The sequence below is a fragment of the Fringilla coelebs genome (assembly GCF_963513975.1).
Source record: "Fringilla coelebs genome assembly, chromosome: 8".
In the NCBI taxonomy this organism is placed as follows: Eukaryota; Metazoa; Chordata; class Aves; order Passeriformes; family Fringillidae; genus Fringilla; species Fringilla coelebs.
This window is the reverse complement of record NC_140066.1, coordinates 14,306,234-14,324,567: the sequence shown is the minus strand read 5'-3', so window position 1 is coordinate 14,324,567 and position 18,334 is coordinate 14,306,234. Positions and strand designations below refer to the sequence as shown.

At 36.6% G+C, this 18,334-nt stretch overlaps 1 protein-coding gene across 8 annotated transcripts in view; it reads right to left on the bottom strand.

Annotated features, from left to right (window-relative positions):
* The window catches only part of KCNMA1 (potassium calcium-activated channel subfamily M alpha 1), a gene marked incomplete at its 3' end in the record, with an annotated part of 410,494 nt that overhangs the window by 164,871 nt on the left and 227,289 nt on the right, over positions 1-18,334 (bottom strand). For all 8 annotated transcript variants that reach the window (XM_084210399.1, XM_084210401.1, XM_084210403.1 and 5 more), the window contains 2 exons: positions 10,938-11,031; positions 9,903-10,014 (listed from right to left, as the gene is read on the bottom strand). In XM_084210399.1, coding sequence (XP_084066525.1) covers positions 9,903-10,014; positions 10,938-11,031 — 206 coding nt within the window. The remainder of the gene's footprint in view (positions 1-9,902; positions 10,015-10,937; positions 11,032-18,334) is intronic.

Here is an 18,334-nt window from a genome sequence, read left to right as displayed (position 1 = left end):
TGATCCCTCATTTTACAGATTGCTCTGATGTGTTTCTATTTTCATTTAGAATTTGAGATAGTATGAAAACTAAACACTGCTGAAGGTGATAACAAGGTTAATGAAGGCTAAATATCTGTGGGTCAGCAGTGAATCAAGTGTAAGCCCCGTATAAATGAAAGAGTACAAATACAGAAGTACTAGAGAATGTTAAGCATTCAAAAATAAATGAGAAACAAGTGGCAAAATGTGACAAACCATGAAGGATACTGTTCCCTTGACTTAAGTCAATATTGTATGAAACTGCCATATGGTATAAATATCCTGCAATTCAAAACTCCAGAAAAAGCCTTAAATATTTCAGCTGTAAGAAAGCTTCCCAAGTTTCCCTTCTCTGTATGCTGTCTGACTTTGTATAGCAAAATACTGCAACTGTAAAGACAGAATAGTGAATAAAGGAACAGATATTCAGCCATCCAACAATTAATTCGGAAATATCACATGAACAGGAAGGTCAAAACCTAATAGATTCACAGAATATTTTAAGATGGAAGGGACCCACCAGGATCAAGTGCAACTCCCAGGTGTATGGCCCAGACAGGGACCAGAACCACAAGTTTGGTGTTAGCAGCAGCAGGCTCTGACCAACTGCTTTTCTCATATTGATACCTGGAGCACTGAAGCACAAGAAGTCATCTTCCCTAATCCCAGTAGGGTTTGGACCTCTCAGGTGATGGTCAAGCAGTGCATGTAAATAACCATATTAATGAAGTTTCCCCTTTTGAATGTAGAATGATAACAAGAGTGAAAAATCTTAATCAAATTCTCTCTTGACTTTTCTTAGTTTCATATCTATAGAGTGAGATAATTGCCAAAAGATTACTGGAAGGATATGAGTGATCCAGTTTAAATAAACCTCCAGTCTCAGGTGAGTGCATCAGTTCCATCAGAGCCCTTTGATATTCAGAAAAAACAGACACAAAAGAACTTTCTCAAGTCTCGTATGGAATTCTTAACTTCTAATCTTCCTAGTGAAAGCCCAACTATCTTTGCATCAGTTTATATCAATTCCAGTCTCAACAGGATTTGCCTTTGATTAATTCAGTCTTGCAAAAAAGTCAGGAGGAACTCAGATATGCAGTTTGGGGTTTTTAATTACTTTAACTGAATAATGCATCTTCTCTTAATTCCACATAAACCCAGACTCACGCACCACAGAGCACACTGGAGCACACGAGGTGCTGAATTAATGAGAACTACATGGGCATTGCAGCACTTCTGGTCCAGGGTTTAGAAGATAAAATAGTTCCTTTGAGCAGTGTTACAGAAATTAGAAAAGCAAAATGAGCTAAAGACCAAAAAGAGTAACCAGAAATCATGGAACTCATGTTAAAAATGCCAAAATATAAACTATCATGCTCTAGGTATAAGGACTTCTAGTTTTGGATTTAGGCAGATATCAATTATATTATTTATAAAGTTGCTTGTAAACAACAAACATTCAAAATTCAAGGTTGAGAAGATCCCACTCAGCAACAAACTCACATTCAAAATATTAAAAAAAAACCCAGTCAAAAAAATCAATGGATGAGGCCATCAGGGGAATAACTATGAGACAGTGTATAAAGACTAGACTAAAAGCCTACAAGGAACTATACATATTAACAAACTACCTGGGAGCCAAGAAATGAAATTTTATTTTCAACTGGTCTTTCAGCTGGCATAAGAACCAGTCAAATTTAAAAAAAACCCATAGAAATCACTCTAATCTCTCATAGTACCATTAAAGAAAGTGTGCAAGTCAGTTACATGCTGTAGATAGTTTAAGAAAATTTGGAAATTATCTGACTGATGATAATGTGACCCTAAATTCTTTTAGGGTCACTTTTAACTTTCTCTCATTCAAGTAAACACAAGTGCGAGAAGACAGAATAAATAATTATGGGTTCCCTCAACAGTTTGAGGGAATGGGTTCTCTCCTTTTACAGTATTATTTCACTTTCTATTAAAGAGAAAACTCAACAGTCCAGGTAGCCTTCATTTAAGCAGAAGAACTTAATTAGAGTCAGAAAGACTACTGAAACCATTAGAGAATCCAAGGGTAGTCATAAAGTAATTAAACTGATAATAAAAAGCAGGATAAAAGGAAAATAGTTGTTTTTTGCACATAACATCCAGTTATTGAGAATATATTTTAACTGTACAGAAAAGGGATATGGAGAGAAGAAAATTATGTAATATCTATTAAGAAATGCAAAATGTTTGGCTATTAAAGGAAATTGCAGTGATTTACTTTTCAGAATAAATCCTTTATACTTGCTATTACTATCCTTTTATTATCCTAGAGGGGAGTATGACTGAATTAAATCTGAGCAAAGTTAAAATCCTTTGTTATAAACAACTTCGAATTTAGCAGTCAATCTACAACAAAATAGCAACCTGTGTTTCTCAGTCACTAAATTTCACAGACTGTGTTCTTTAACATTTATGGATTGATGTCCAGAAAAAAACATGACCCAGAACACCAAGCAATGATGACAACAAATAATTTGGCTACACCAGCTAATGTAAAGTCTAGCTGCTTATGTCCCTTTGTATGAAATATACATAAAACCAGCTTGGCTTACAGCATAGTACCTGAAAAACATATGCTTAAAAACATTAATATACCTGTAGAAGTTCTAAATATGATAACCTGAAAGAATACTGAGTATTCACTGAAGGGAGGGTTGGTTATATGACAAGGAAATCGTACTAGGAATTCAAATTCAGGTCACTTAAATTAAAACACTAATAATGCTTACTGTTCTTAAAAATAAAAAAATAATTTTAAAAAATCCAGTCCAAAGCAGTAATGTATTTTTTCAGTTTAAAAACAGCAGAACACAAAAAGAATAAAACATTTATGAAATATATTAACCAACCACAGACTTAACTGCTTTGTAAAGACATTTTAATCATAGCATAGCATGACTAGAAACATGGTGGACATTTCAGTAATGATGGAGAATAAGCAGAAGTTTCCCATGCATATTTTATTTCAGAACTTAAAAAAACCAGTCATGTAATGACTGCATACTTGCTTTCTTAATGTGACTAAGGAGACTAAGGAGAATGCAAATAAACACATCTGTTAAGCCAGACATTTCTAAGTCATCATGTCTGGGTAACTTGCATCCAATAGTTTTTAAAACTCTGTGGGCTACTTAGAGTTGGTTCTAGGGAAGCCTGGTACATGCAGTTTATAGAAATTGCAGAAAAAAGTTCATGTTATTTCCATAAGCTTAAAAGAAACAACCATGAGCCTATTAATTAATTGCAGACAAAACAAAGAATTCTACTACAAAGTAATTGAGTAGTCAAGACAAGTAATTATATTTAAGTATACATTTAGAAAAGCATCATATGCCATTTGCTTTTCCATTAAATGACATGTTTGAGTGACAGAGCTATAAATACTGATGTAATTTACTCAGCATTGCCATGGCACTCATTAAATGGACTAAACCCCAGGGAGTCTTAAAATGTATCTAGCATGTCTTCCCTGGAAGTCTTGTCAGGAATGCGTTCTTGACCTAAGTTATTTAATACTTCTATTAATATTCTGCCTTATAACACTAAGCAATGATATATGAGGATGAAATTCTTGGTAATGAAGCAAGTAAATTAGTGACAAGCAGGGCTGGTTTGTTGCCATCATGTGAAGCAGGATGGCAACAAACAATCTGCATTAATTCATAGGTAACATTTGGAATTTAACTATAAATTTAGGAGTGGATTATTTTTTTTCTTCCACTGGAGGTACATTCTTACTCAGTCAGGTTATGGATGAAAGAGGTGAGGTTAGTCCATCCAGCCCGGCAAATACAGTAGGAACCACTTTTTAAAGCTATATAACTGTTATCAGCTATGATATTAGCTTTCAACAGCTTCTCAAAATTCAGAAACTAGGACTACTTCTGGGCTAAGCCAGCCACTCATTTACACATGAAAAAAAATCAAGATACCCCCCTGCCTATCGCCCCTCCCCATTAGAGCAGAATTGAAATCATAAGGTTATTAGGGTCATTTTTCTGTGCAATGTTAAGTACCACCCACAGACAGAGACGGACTGGGAACAGTTGATGTAAATTATCCTGTTTGCTTTGAGTTCACAGAGGAAGGGAAGCAAGAACGCAGTTGCTGTGCATGTCAGATGACAGACACTAATGACACTTGAAACTCGTCCTGTCCCTGTGTTCCTGCTCTGCTCCAGCGTCTTCTGGTTACTTGTTTGACTTCTCGTCAGTGGAGGAGAAAGAAGAGTATTGTCAAAAATGAATGCAACAATATCCATAAAAATCTGTCATGGACTAGGCAAATATATACCTGTCACAAGGTTACCTTCTGGTCTTAACATTGCAGCAACTCAAATGCCTGTTGGGAAGTAAGCATTACTTTAACTTATCAAAATGTACATGCTCTCTGAAACCTGAACTGATTAAGATGCCTTGAAAAAGAAAAAAAATTGTCTTCAATACAATGCCAATGTAATACAGTCCATTCAAATCACCAAGCACACTGAGCATTCAAAAGCCTTTTCATTACATTCATTGATACCTGTTTGAAGGCATTTGAGGTGTAGAAGGAAATGTTACCATATATAAAAGCAGCACACATGCACACAAATATAAAATAGAGTTTTTCTAGGAAATTTTAGAGAACCTGGCTTCCATTATATATAAAATAATGCCTAATTTAAGTAAAATGACCAAAACAACACATCAAAGCTGTATAAAAGATGGTAGTTTGGTAAGAAATATTGAAGAATTTTGATGTGCATTCAAAGATTCCACCAATAGATGGCAGAAATGCACAACACTTGATAAAGTTATTGCACATGACTGCAACTTTAAGGTGCTGAGCAACAGAGCTTTGTGACCTGTAGATGTACCAAAATCCAGTAAATTAATGCAAAGTCAAAGTGGTATCCCTATGACCAAGTTATCAGAGGGCTTCTTGGTGTCAGTGTGACTAAATTCCATTAAACTGTCTAAGTTTTCCAAGAGGAGTAAAGTGTTCCACAGATTCAAATATGCTTTAGGCTGAGCTGCTCTGTAGAGATTATGCCAAGAAAGTCTACAGGGCATTAAAACAAATGTTCTTTTAATGTACAGATTTTTAACTAAAGCTTCAGCTTGAGCAACACTAGCTGGATGGGCAGAAGGTTTCACGCCATCACCTTAACTGCCTTAATAAGACACATTCAATTTTCCTCCCTAGTCATTCATCTCTAAACCAATTTCATTCTCTGATTCAACAGGAAAGCTGAATTTCCACCAGTTGTTGGAAATACTCTTCTCTGACCAGGCATTGATACCGAAACCACAAGTCTCATCCAAAATTAATTGACATGTCTGGAACAGGACCTGGACAGAATTTGAGCAAACACTGGAAAAAAGGATCCCCTTCCCAAACTGCACTAATCCCCACCTGAAGAGATTTGTTCTCTACGCTTTGCATGTGTCTGTATTTGCAACTGTTGTCTCTCTTCTTTACCCCACTATATATCTCAAATTATTTTCTGAAAAAAAAAAAGTACAGCATCAGCAGCAACTTAGACTAAAAGGCATGTCAGGGAACAAGGATGAAGAAAAAATCTTCCTGATAATAGAATTTATAGGAAACACACCGTTTCTATCACTTGATGTTCTGTACAGTAGAATAGATTAAACACATGGTCAGAAAATGGAAGTAAGATTGTTCAAAAGACCTTTATTATCTTTATGTGATTCAGTAATAAGACACTATCAAATTCATATATTATGTTGTATTAATAACTTTGTATTAATATCACAATCTAAGGCTGATAGTTCCTCATTCACATATTCTTGTAAATGTGAAGCCAAGATCATATTTCTTATGTTAAATCCCCCTCTAACAATACAATCCTGTCAAGGCAATTTAGTTCAATACAGTCAGATCATAAAATCAATATTTCTTTTTTCATAAGCATACAAGTACATGATTAAAGGCATTTCAGTTATTTGAATTGGCTTTGCTATCACAGAAGATAGAATAATGGTTTTAAGTGCGTAAAGTGTTATTGAGTCTTTACTAAATAAAACTGGAAGACATTCACTTGTTGTAGGACTCTCCAATTTTTCAGACTGCAAGCTATCCAAAGGAAAAAAAATCTGAATCTGAAACTTAGCTAGGATACTCAAATTGTCACAACTTTGTGGTTAAAAAAACCAACCAAACAACAAGATTTATGATGCCATTATTTCTCCCATTTCAAATTATTTTCTGTCGAACAACCCTTTTATCTTACCTTCACTTAGACTACAAACAAAATACACAAACTTGGCAATGCATGGAAATAATTTGGTTAAAATTCACTGTCAAAATCACCTGTAAATCATTCTTCCCTTGGGAAGATTCTCTCCACTCTGTAGAATTCTGCACCTGGAGAGCTGTCCTACCATTATCAGAAAGTTTCTTGTGTTGTGCAAGCAATACATATGATTTGATAAAGCACAGCTGCAGCTTATGAGCAAGTATCTACACAAATGCTACTGTTTGCAAAACAGTGTTGGAAAAATGTCATGGGATCTAGATGAAAATGATCATCCCAAACTACACTGATGTTCACATCTTTACAGCTTCTAAGTCAGAACATAAGAAATTTTTATATAGCATGATAAAGCACTATAGATCACTGAATTATACAGATTCATTAAAAATTTATTTCCTGTCTGTACTTCCCCCAATTTTTCAATAATATGTAGCTCTTTCCACATGCCAAATGCATTCTTTTCATGTGCTTCCTTTTCTTATGCTGTCCTGTGCATGCAAAAATGATACCACAGAATCTAAAAATCTGGTATTTTGCAGGTTTGAAGTGCTTTTTTGCCTTCAGCTTTACTTTAGACATTGATCATAATGACATTCCTAGAAAACTTTGAAAAAGCATAATCCGGTCTGTCTTTCAATACTAAATGTTGTCTGCAAACTGGAGTCTAGGTAGAAGACTAGATTTGAAACATCCTTTATGAATACTGATTGAAAATTTAATTCATGGACAGCATTTCAACAATATGCAAAAATATATGTAAAGAGCAGCTGAATATAAAAGAGTATCAGGGAAAGAAGGCTTCACATACTAAGAGCTACATAACTGGTGAATGATGACATTTCTGAGCTAGCATAAGAACAGAGAAAATCCACTGGCTTTCCACTACTGTACATGAACAGATGATACATCCAGAGCATGTCCTCTGCTATGCTTCACATCTTTCTGTAAGCACTTACTGCTCCAAAGGAAAAGTTTATTATTTATTTAGGATAGTTTGGTTTCTTTAAAATACTGCTCAGACTGTGGGTCTATACTGATACTAGTCAGCTAGCTAAACCAGGACAGCTCTTGTAGAATTGGGCAGAGAGTCACACTGGGAACTTTGATTCTGCCAAGTACTTCCATGAACTAACTCATTACAGCTGACTGACATGAATCAATAATGAAATAAACTGGAAAGACCCTGATGCACAATGCATTCCAGATGGTGCACTTTATTTCGCTCCTAAATGATCTTGAAATCTAAGCCTACAAAGGAAACCTGCTAAATCATTAAGAAATTCTTAAAACATGTCAATGTGGAGTGATTTTCACATTGCCTAACCTTAAACCCTCTCTATTTACTTGCCTCACTAAAAGGCAAAACCTCCCTGCTGCTAATCCTGCATACCCATGGGGACAACTTGTGCAAAACTCACAACTTAAATGTTCTGAATCCCCCTCAGCAGAAGGATATCTCTCTCAATTACAATATTTATATAAAAGAAAAAGGCAAAGTAGGCATCTAACCTGAAATTAAATAATATGGTCTAAACACGCTCCCTTCCCACCTACTCACACACTCAGTCCTACACATATGATTTGACCTCTACAGGCAGTAAATTTGGCCATCCCTTTCAAAGGTGTAAAAAGGAATATACAGGCTTCATGAATATGCTTTGATATATTCACTTAAAAATTCTTTCATCACATCTTCTCAAAACACCTTGCTGGTCTAAATTAAAGCTATGTTAGGAATCCAAACAATTCACGTTTTTGAATTAGCGAATGATTTCACTAAGGATGATTTATTTAAAATGAAAACCCCTCTGGAAGCAGGTGCAAAGCTAAAACATTGTAAATATGTTACTCCTAAAATGACTACATTAAAAAACACATCCATTTTTTTGCCTCAGCAGGTGATAAATGTCTCAGGGGATTCCAGAGGAAACAGGCAAAGTGGGGCTATAAACAAGAAATCAAGATAAAGTGATGTTGGTGTAATTATGGAAATTCTTTCAACCCTAAGAGTGCTCAACTATTCCTGAAAACTGACATAAAACTTATGAAAACCATGCAGCAGAAACTGCTAAATGTGCAAACGCTCTCATTATCCCTGCCAGCACTGTTGGTTGGGTTGCTGTGTCACCATGAGTCAGTCAATTACGCAGTCACTTTCATGAAGGGTATTCATTCCAAATAATTATCTCTGCCTCATTTCCCAGAGTTTGTGGTCTTGCTACTTTCTCATTTCATATTCCTTTTCAATGGATTCTGTGATTCTATTTATTCTCTCACATAGCCTTAATCTCCAAGGATTTCAATCTCAAAGTTTTTGGGAAACTCTGATACACTCCATGCAGGAGTGAAAATCCATCCCTTTAATTCACATAATGCAAGGAGTCTGAGATTAAGTTATAGCTACTGAAATTGGCAATTTTCTTTCAAGGATAAGCATGTTTTTTACTTACATACCTTCTTTTAAAATTTTATTTCCTATCATAACATGGAACTGATGACATTTTCTCTTTCAAAAAGCCTTACTTAGTTTTCCATATATGACAGAAGGGATATGTGATAAAGAGAGCAATCATATGAGGATGTGTAGTGATCTTTTCTGTTGTTTTATTGCTTTCTTCCCTGGCATACTAATAACCACTGATGTGACCTTTTCCGTGGTTATAAATTTACTGATTTCTTTACATAAAAATATTTCATCAATAATTTTTGTATCTTTGCACTTCCATATTAAGATGACAATGTTAAAAGACTATTAAAGACCCTCTGGTTTATTTTATTTTCCATATGAAACATTTAAGATAACTATTCTCTTCAGTTTTCAGGGACAGTGAGTGCCTGGATTTCTGGAGGAATGCAACGCCAAACTGTGAGGTTTCATATGTTGTCTAAAGACATGCCACTCCCAAAGTATGCCATTTTTAGGATGTTTTCTTTGAATAAAAAAATCACAACATTTGAAATTCATTTTTCCTTATGAAAGTGCATATAACATTTGTACAAGAAACTCCATTTGGCATATCGTGGATGTTTTTTAATTGAGTGTCCTCTCTATTTCATTTTGCACTTCCTTTTATATGTGGCATATCTTTTCTAATGCATTCCTAGCAGTCCAGCAAAAATATGAAGTGTCTAAATGTATCTCCCAAATCAGTCACTTCAGTGGATTCAAAATTTAGCCACACTGGCCTAAAAAATGCAATGAGAATATATTGATGTAATTGTTGACAATGATCCATGGCAATCCAGTTCAGTGAATGAATGATCTAGATCACCTGTTCAGGTTGCAAGCTGAGACAAATCAAATTCATGGTTTGATAAAGGCAGGCTACTGTTACACAGTACTTCCAAAATGGAGTTCTCCACCACTTAGAGTAGGAGATTACACTAATGAGTTGAAAATAAAACTGATATAGTAAGTGCTTTTTCTGACAAATCCACCTTTCTGCTTAAAATTCATTTTGAAAACTACTTTGGAAACATTCTTCTATTTACACAATGACACAAGATGAAGAAATTCTCCACCCAAATGTGCAAAGTTGAAGTAATTTTATAACAAGCATTTTAAAGGTTAAACTACTGTACTTACCAAGCCAACTTCTGTTTAAATATACTGACACAAACACTGGAGGGACCGTGAAGAAATCTACCACTGAGTTAACTTCTAGCCAAAACCATAGCTTGTCATTGGCTGCTATAAACTGGAAAGAAAAAAAAAAAAAGGAGGGGAAGAGATGAAAGAATCAGATTATTTTCATGCTGATTGCAGGTATCTATTCTAAAATATTCAACTCTAAAGTTAGTATAGTAACTGATGTTTTAGGTCAGTCCAGACAAAACATGTCTCACTGGAAAGAAGTCTGTATTGTGAATTTCTTGATAAGAACACTGAGATTAAAATGAAATGTCTAACTAGAGAGACAGATCATCTATGCTATCAGTTGTAATATCTGTGCTAAAAATACTTTTTCCACATTTATTGACAATGTATCAGTAATATCAGAAAAGTGTAGGCAATTATAAGGTATTTGGAAGTACATCACCTTTGTTACAGCACAGCAAATATGCTGGTATAGTCTTATCATGTATTGGCTGTTCACAAATTTCTCAATGCAGAGCAGTTGACAGAGTCCCATTATTACATGTCCCGAGGAGATCAGCAGGGTGACTCCCACAAGGCATAGTTTGGGACTGCAGCAGCACTTCAGGCTTTTGAATGAAACCACGTGGTCATTTCTCTATCCTGAATACAAAACCAGCCCAGGGAAACTGGCAAGCTTAGGTGCCAAGGGCATCATAGTTATAACTTGCCTATGAGCTTAAATCAGGTGAAACTACCATTTGCACCTGATTAATAATTAAAAAGTAATTAAAACATTTGCTTTATATAAAAATTACATGTAAATATACAAATAAAGGGGAAAAAATGAGTGTATAATGAAGATATTTAACAGAGCAGTTCTAAGTCTTTAAACTTTGACTTACACATTTCAAACAAATGCGCATATTTTTTGCGTTAAAGAAGATATTAATTGTCTTTCTTTCAAAGAAAATACAATCTCTACTTCCATCACCACACACAGCAGCTGCTGCCTTCCCTCCCTACCCAAGAGACACTACTTACACGCAAGCCGAAGTAGAGTAGGAAGAACACATTGAAAGCCATGTCGATCTGTAATGTGAAATCTTTGTAGAAATTCTGGCAGGATTCTATTGGGCTAGTTGAAAGACAAAGAAATCAGAATAAACTGTCAGCATGTGAGCTTCTACTCTGTTGAGAATTGTCTGCATTTCATTAAGGACCTTGATCCAGAAATCATGTTTCTGTTTTCCAGTCATTTACAAGATACAAGCAAGCATTTCAAAGGAACTATTTCATTCATTCAGTTAGTCATTCATACAGTATCTATATTCACCTCTTCAGGTAATATTTGAGAATTAACATGCAGATACCTTTAGGAGAGGACAAGCAGGAGAATACCTCAGGATTGCTTAACCTCACATTAACCCTTAAAGAACTGACTTCTTTCTAAAGGAGACACACCTATGATATTTTAGGAAGAAACCTAACAAGTACACAGGTATGGTGAAACATTACATGCTTTTAATTCATAAAACCTTTAACAAAAAAATAGTTGCTTAGGAATACATTACCCATTAGCAACCTGGAGTACTTAGTCTTGTAGAATCCCTTGTTTATAAAAAGTTGATTGGATTTTTTTTTTCTTTTTCTCACTTTTTTTTTTTTGTATGGCCATTTAATGTACTTTATGCAGAGTACTATGAACTGAGTAGAAAAGCAGCATAGCCCACTGTTAAAATTAAATAACAAAATAAATTGAAGAATTTGAAGCAGTACTCTAAGGGTTAATTTCTGCATGCAGGTTAATTAAAATACCCTTCTGTGTATCAGGCAGCCATTGCAAATTTTAGCTTCTTATTTTATGCTCTATTTGACAGTGGGACAGATCCAAAGCTTGCTCTATACAAACTGGTACTTTATAAATGTACTTTTATCTAAGGAAGGTGGTAACTTCCATAAGTATCATCAGTGATTTATTTGTAAGGTTTCTAAAACAGGTTGTTGAAGCCACAGTCCAATGTTGTAGTCAGAGACCAAAGTGAAAATCAAGTCCCAATATATGCTGATGTATATGCTATATATATATAATGTCCCATCCATCATATATACATATATATACACACATATATTGCAAATGATCATGTGTTCATCACACTGTAATAGAGGGAAAGTAGAACGTAGATCATTTGAACATCTGGAGCCCTAGAAAACTCCTTTTAGAAAAGCAGAAATTTGTTGGCTTTCTAGATCAAATAAATCACTGAACACAAATGTAATACCAGTTAGTATAGCAGTAGTTCTGCAAATATAATGCTAGACTGCTCAACAAGCAAGATTCTATGCTTATGAATGTCAGGTACCTAACTTAAGGCATAAAGGAAATTACTTGTACTACCAGGTCATTACACATGCAGCCAAATTTTCCATTCCTTGTATACATTTCAGGTCAAACAAGTTAATTACAGCATGCTCTCCCCTGTCTCTAGATGCATGAATGTATACAGCAAAATTCTCCTTGATGTACAATAGCTTCATATTTTAAGAAGCTTCAGTGGTATAGGAAATTTTATTAAAACTGTTTTTCAAAGGCTATTTGAAAAGGCATTGAAGTTATGAGACACTTCTGTTACAGTTCAAATAAAATTGATTTACAAGAGCAGGCAGAAGGGAAGAGAAGCCATATGTTAACATACAGGAGAGCAGACAATACCTCATATTTACAAACACAGTTTTAGCTACAAAAACAGTGGATAAAATTTGAGAACCCAACTGGATAATTTTCTGTACGGCACTAATGAGAACAAAGGATTTTGTCAAAATAAGGCAGGCCACACACTGAGTGCACCCTACCAACAGGAGATACAGAGGAACAGAATCAACAGCCCTGCACCAACCCTTAACTCCAGGTTTGGCTCCTGCAAAAGCTGGAGAAATTCACTGAAGCTAATGGAATTGCAGAGGCTTGTAAACAGGATAGAGAGTAATTTTTAGTTAAGGTCAGCTAAGGTTGCAGCTAACAGCTCTACTTTTGTGTCACTGTCCATTACAAAAACCTACAAGACCTGACAAATCACCTAATGCATAATAAATCTTTTTTTTTTCTGCAAAACACTTAGCACAAAGGATGACAATTTACCAAAACTGCTGTTTCTCCTAGTCATACCCTTTAAACTTCCTTCATTTCAAAGAGCTTCCCTCTCTTTCAATGTTTAAGTTGTCCATTTCAAAGACAAACACAGCATCCTGGTTTTTTTATTTCAAATGATGATTTTGTCAGAAGGGCATGACACTGAAGAAATTATCAGTTTTCTTCACAGATAGATTATAAAAGATTTTAAACATTCTAAATCAAACTTTCTGTTTGGATTTTTTATTTTTCTTCTCACCAGTAGCTGGCATCTGAGCTGGCAGAAAAATAGGGCTACTGATGTTTATCATTGCACAATTCAGCCTGCAGCAGAAAGGAAGCCAATTTGAAACTTGTCTGTACACCAAGTTTCCCAATACCAAAAGTGCTGTAAGTACTTCTTAGTAGTTCACTAGGGTCTCCAGGACCACTAATAATACCAGTAAAACTCCCTGGTTTATATTAAAATGATACGGCATATCCTATGTAGGGCAGCAAAGGTTTCACTTCTGAAAAAGACAACAGACTATTAGAATTGCTTTTACTCCCATTCCATGCATGGTTTCATACATTTATACCACAAAAACAGGAGAAACTATGAGAAAATCAATGAAATAGCATACTAACAATGAGAGGAAAGATTTCATGTAACTAGATAAAAATTACAGTAATGATGGAACTGTAAATGCAATGGGCACCTCCTCCTAAAAAAGGGGCAGGATCAATATTCCAACTGGCATACACATCTGGTAAATGAGCCAGCTAGGGAAGGAACCCCACCAGAGCTGTTTTTCTGAACAAAGGACTGGTGGCTGATGTGACAATAGGAGGTTGTCCTGGGCACAGCAATCACAAAATAACAGATTTTGATTTTTGGAGAAATAAAGAGGGGGTCCAGGAGGATCCCCGGAGGGCAGGCTTTGGCCTGTTTATGATGTTGGTTGAGAAAGACCCTTGGGATGCAGTCCTGAAGGGCAAAGGAGGCCAGGAAGGCTGGACATGATTCAAGATGGAAATTTTAAACACACTGAAGCAGGCCATCCCTATGTGTCAAAAGATGAGCAGGGGAGACCATCAGCCTGGCTAAATAGAGAACTTTGGCTGAATTCAGGAATAAAAGTGCATAATCTTTGGAAGAAGGGCCAGACAACTCAGGAGGGCTTCAAAGAAGTTGTGAGGTTATGTAGGGAGAAAACTAGAAGGGCCACAGCCCAACTAGAACCAAATCTGGTTACTGGCATGAAAGACAATGAAAAACTTTTCTAGAAATTTATTAGAAACAGATGGAGAGCTAAGCAGAATCTCCATCTTTTATTGGATGTGGGGAAACATAATGGCAAAGAATGAGGAGAAGTCTGGGGTACTTAATTCCTGCTTTGCAGTCTTTAATAGCTAGAGCAGTTGTTCCTTGGGTACCCAGTGCCCTGAGCTGGAAGACAGATGGGGAGCAGAGCGAAGCCCCCACAATCCAAGGGGAAATGGTCAGTAAAATACTACACCATTTAAACACAAATCAAGGGGGCTGCATGGAATCCACCCAAAGATACTGAGGGAAGTGGCAGAAATGCTCACCAAGCTACCTTCCATCATTTATCAGCAGACCTGGTTAACTGGAGAGGTCCCACCTCACAGGAAGTTAGAAAATATGACTACATCTACAAGAAGGATCAGAAAGAGCATTCATGCAACTACAAGTCAGTCAGCCTGACCTTGGTGCTGGTGAAGGTCATGGGGCACAACATCTTGAGCCAGCACAGAGCACCTGTAGGACACCACAGGATCAGGTCTAGCCCGTCTGGGTTTATGAAAGGCAGGGCAGCTTGACCAGTCTGATCTCCTTCTGTGACACGGTGACTTGCTTGGCGGATGAGGGAAAGGCTGTGAAGGCTATCCAGACTTTCGTCAAGCTTTTCACACCATTTCCCACAGCATTCTACTGGGAAAAGTGGCTGCTCATAGCTTGGACTAGCTAGGTAAAAGACAGGCTGGGTGGCTGAGCCCCAGGAGCGCAGCAAATATCTTGATCTATGATCTGGTCAAGGGAATTGAGTGAGTCCTCAGCAAGCTCACAGGCAACACCAAGCTGAGCAGGAATGTTGATCTGCTAGAGGGCAACAGCTGGGGAAGGCTCTGGAGGGAGCACAGGGGGCTGGGGAGGTTCAGCCTGGAGAAAAAGCAGGCTCAGGAAGGACCTCATCACTCTCCACCACTCCCAAGGGGCAGGCTGTAGCAAGGTGGGGGTTGATCTCTTCTCCCAAATATAAGTGACAGAACAAGAGGAAATGGCCTCAAGTTGTGCCAGATTGGATATTAGGGAACAATTTTTCCCTGAAACATTGTCACACGTTGAAAGAGGCTGCCCAGGGAAGTGGTTGAGTCACCATCCCTGGAGGTATTTAAAAAATGTATAGCTGTGGCACTTGGAGACAAGGTTTAGTGGAGAACTTAAAGGTCATTTCTAAAATAAATGATTCTATGATTCTCTAATATTTATAAGTACTTTGAAAGAGCATCTTTGATTATCTATACAATTTTTACAACAAAACTAGTAGCTACAAAGCCTGGCTGTACAGTTATAATAGGCATAAACTACTTCAATGAGCAAAAGTGACTACAAGAGTAGTAACAAAATAATTCCATTTCATTTTACATATATGGGGCAAAACTTTGACAGGGTGTTCCCAGCATCCTTAAAGCTTTGCTGCAAGCAACACTGAAGCCAGCACTGTGCATGACATTTTTACCACATGATGTACCACCTGTCATTTCAATTCAAAAGACCTTACTGCTGTTTAAAGAACTATTTTTGTCACCAGTTCACATCATGTATTTATTATTCTTGCTTATTTCTGGTTGGTTTAAAATGTTTCTAATGCATCGAAATGTTTCTACTGGAATTATTCCTTGAATAGTCATAAAATGAGTGGGAGAGAGCAAAAAAACTTTTAAATCTCTTCTGAAATTGCTTCTGTGAGTATATTAATATGGAAGTTCCCACAGAAGCCTTCAGATATTTCCAGGATTTTTGAAATTGCAACAGAGTTGAAAATAACTTGAGTGGTTTTTACTGTGGCATTTCACCTCTTGCTGGGAGCTGCAGAGCCCATGGCAAAGGCCAGCTCAAGGCCCCAGTAGCAGCTAACAATCTGTGTCCCAGCACTGCCACTGCCATCACGACCACAGCAACAAGGAGAAGGAGCTCCACGCTCGTTCAGGCTCTGGACAGCTCTGCAGGCACAGTGACAGCTGTCTGGACCACACTACATTCAATGTTCCCCACAAGGATGGGAAAGCCTTTGTACACCCAATGCAGCCCTTGAAATACCTGCACAATCTGCAATTTACAGCTCTTCCTAGGTAAGGAAGTGGACTCTTGTATTTTTGGCACATCGTATCAGCTCCTAATGGTTTTTTTGCCTTTTTTTTTTTTCCTCTTATTTTTTAATGACAAGGCAAGCAAAAACAAAGATGGATGCCAATTCTTCCCTATGTATATTTTTTTAAAAAAGGGAAAATGTTTAAGACATATTAATCTAGTTACATTTTGTCAAGTGTTTTGAAGATGTGTATGCAAAACTTTCATAAACCACCACAGGAGAAATTACTTCTACTGCAATTCAAGGAAGTACTGATGTTAATATTTTAGAGCAGCTGCTACAACTTCAGAACTTTAAGAAGCTATTGAAAATTTTAGAAACTCAGAGAATTTTCCTAATTTACAATTTTATTTTTTGCAAATCTGCTTTCTGAATGGTGGATAAAAAACCAAATCCATTACAGAAACAAGATAAAAATACTTTTTAATTTAGTATCAATAAAAAATATATAAAATTTAAAGTAGTGATTATATAAAAAATCAAGAAGTTTTTATTTTCTGTGTTCATGACTGTTTTAGACTGCACAATAGTGCATTCTTTGAAAAAACAGTAAAATGTGCACTTTCCATCAGAAGGAATGTCCATTGAGCAGAGTAAATTTTAAAATGAAATTATAGCTATGTACAGAAATACCAGTTGTTGCTCCTAAAACATAATAGCAAAAATAAATAAATAAATAAATATGGGAAACCACTCAATATTTAGAAGTTAATTAGTACTGCATCATTTGAAGAGATTCCCCTCACTTCACTTTCCAACTGTATTTCAATGCAATTACTATCTATCAATTTGGGCATTCTTTGTACATAAAACTGCTTAAAGTGGTGGGGATTTTTCAATTGATTTCTTTTTACTGGAAGCTCCTCTTTAATATTGAATCCCCTCAAATTTACTTCTAGAGCAAACAAAATTTTATGAAGTCTAGAGTAAAAAAAATTGGCACAAATTCGATATAGTAGTGTCTGTTTATGCTCCTTGAATACAAGTTTTAAACAGTACAGCAAAAAAGAAAAATAAGTTGCTTATGGTTAGGACTTTAAACTCTGTTTCAGTCATGTAGCACTGAAGTAAAACTGTAGAAAAGCCACATGTATCATTTAGTAAAAGCTATTTTTATTCAAGGCTGAAGAGTTTACATCTTTATGGTTTAGTCACACAGCCCAGAAGGAACAAGCAGTTAAAACCTTCTTTACTGAAACAGGCATGAACAAATAGCAAAATAAGACAGATGCCTACCAATGTATACTTTGTGGAACAAATATCCTAATTAAAACAAATCACCAGGACTAAATTATAATCAAAGATGTCAAACATCTTAAAAGGGACAGAGAGCATAGCATAGTTTTTCTTACTTCAAGTGGCTTCCTCACTTATTAACCCTGTGAGTCCCACAGTAAGAAAAACATTATTTTCTTACAGTACCTGTATTCATCCTCTAAACACAAGATGCTTGCTAAATGCATCTCAGTTTAGAAAGCCCTTCTCTGAGTCACAGCACCAATAAAGTTTTTGACCACAAGTATCTGCTAAATCACCTCACTCTCCCTTGACATGGCATGGGGCACCACTGGGGAACTTTTGCTGCCAGCGCTTTCAGGCAGTGCTGCAGGAAGGGCAGGCAGAGCTAGGCTGGTTTCCTTGCCAAGGAGGAAGGACAGCCAGCTGGGTCACCAGAGCAAGGCACTGGGGAAGGCAAGGTGACGACCCACTTGGCCTGTAGGAGAAGTGCCATGCAATCTGCCCTCACAGCCCTAAGACCTGGGTCCATGAACCTCTGTGGCATCATGTCATCCCTCCTTAGAGATGTTTTTCTGAGGTTTTGTGCACCTGGAGCTAGTGAGTGAGGGAGAAGCAATCCCTTTCTCACCAAATTCTGTAGACAATTATGGCCTGATAGCTGAGAATGATGCTGCAATCATTCCTTGTATCTCCTT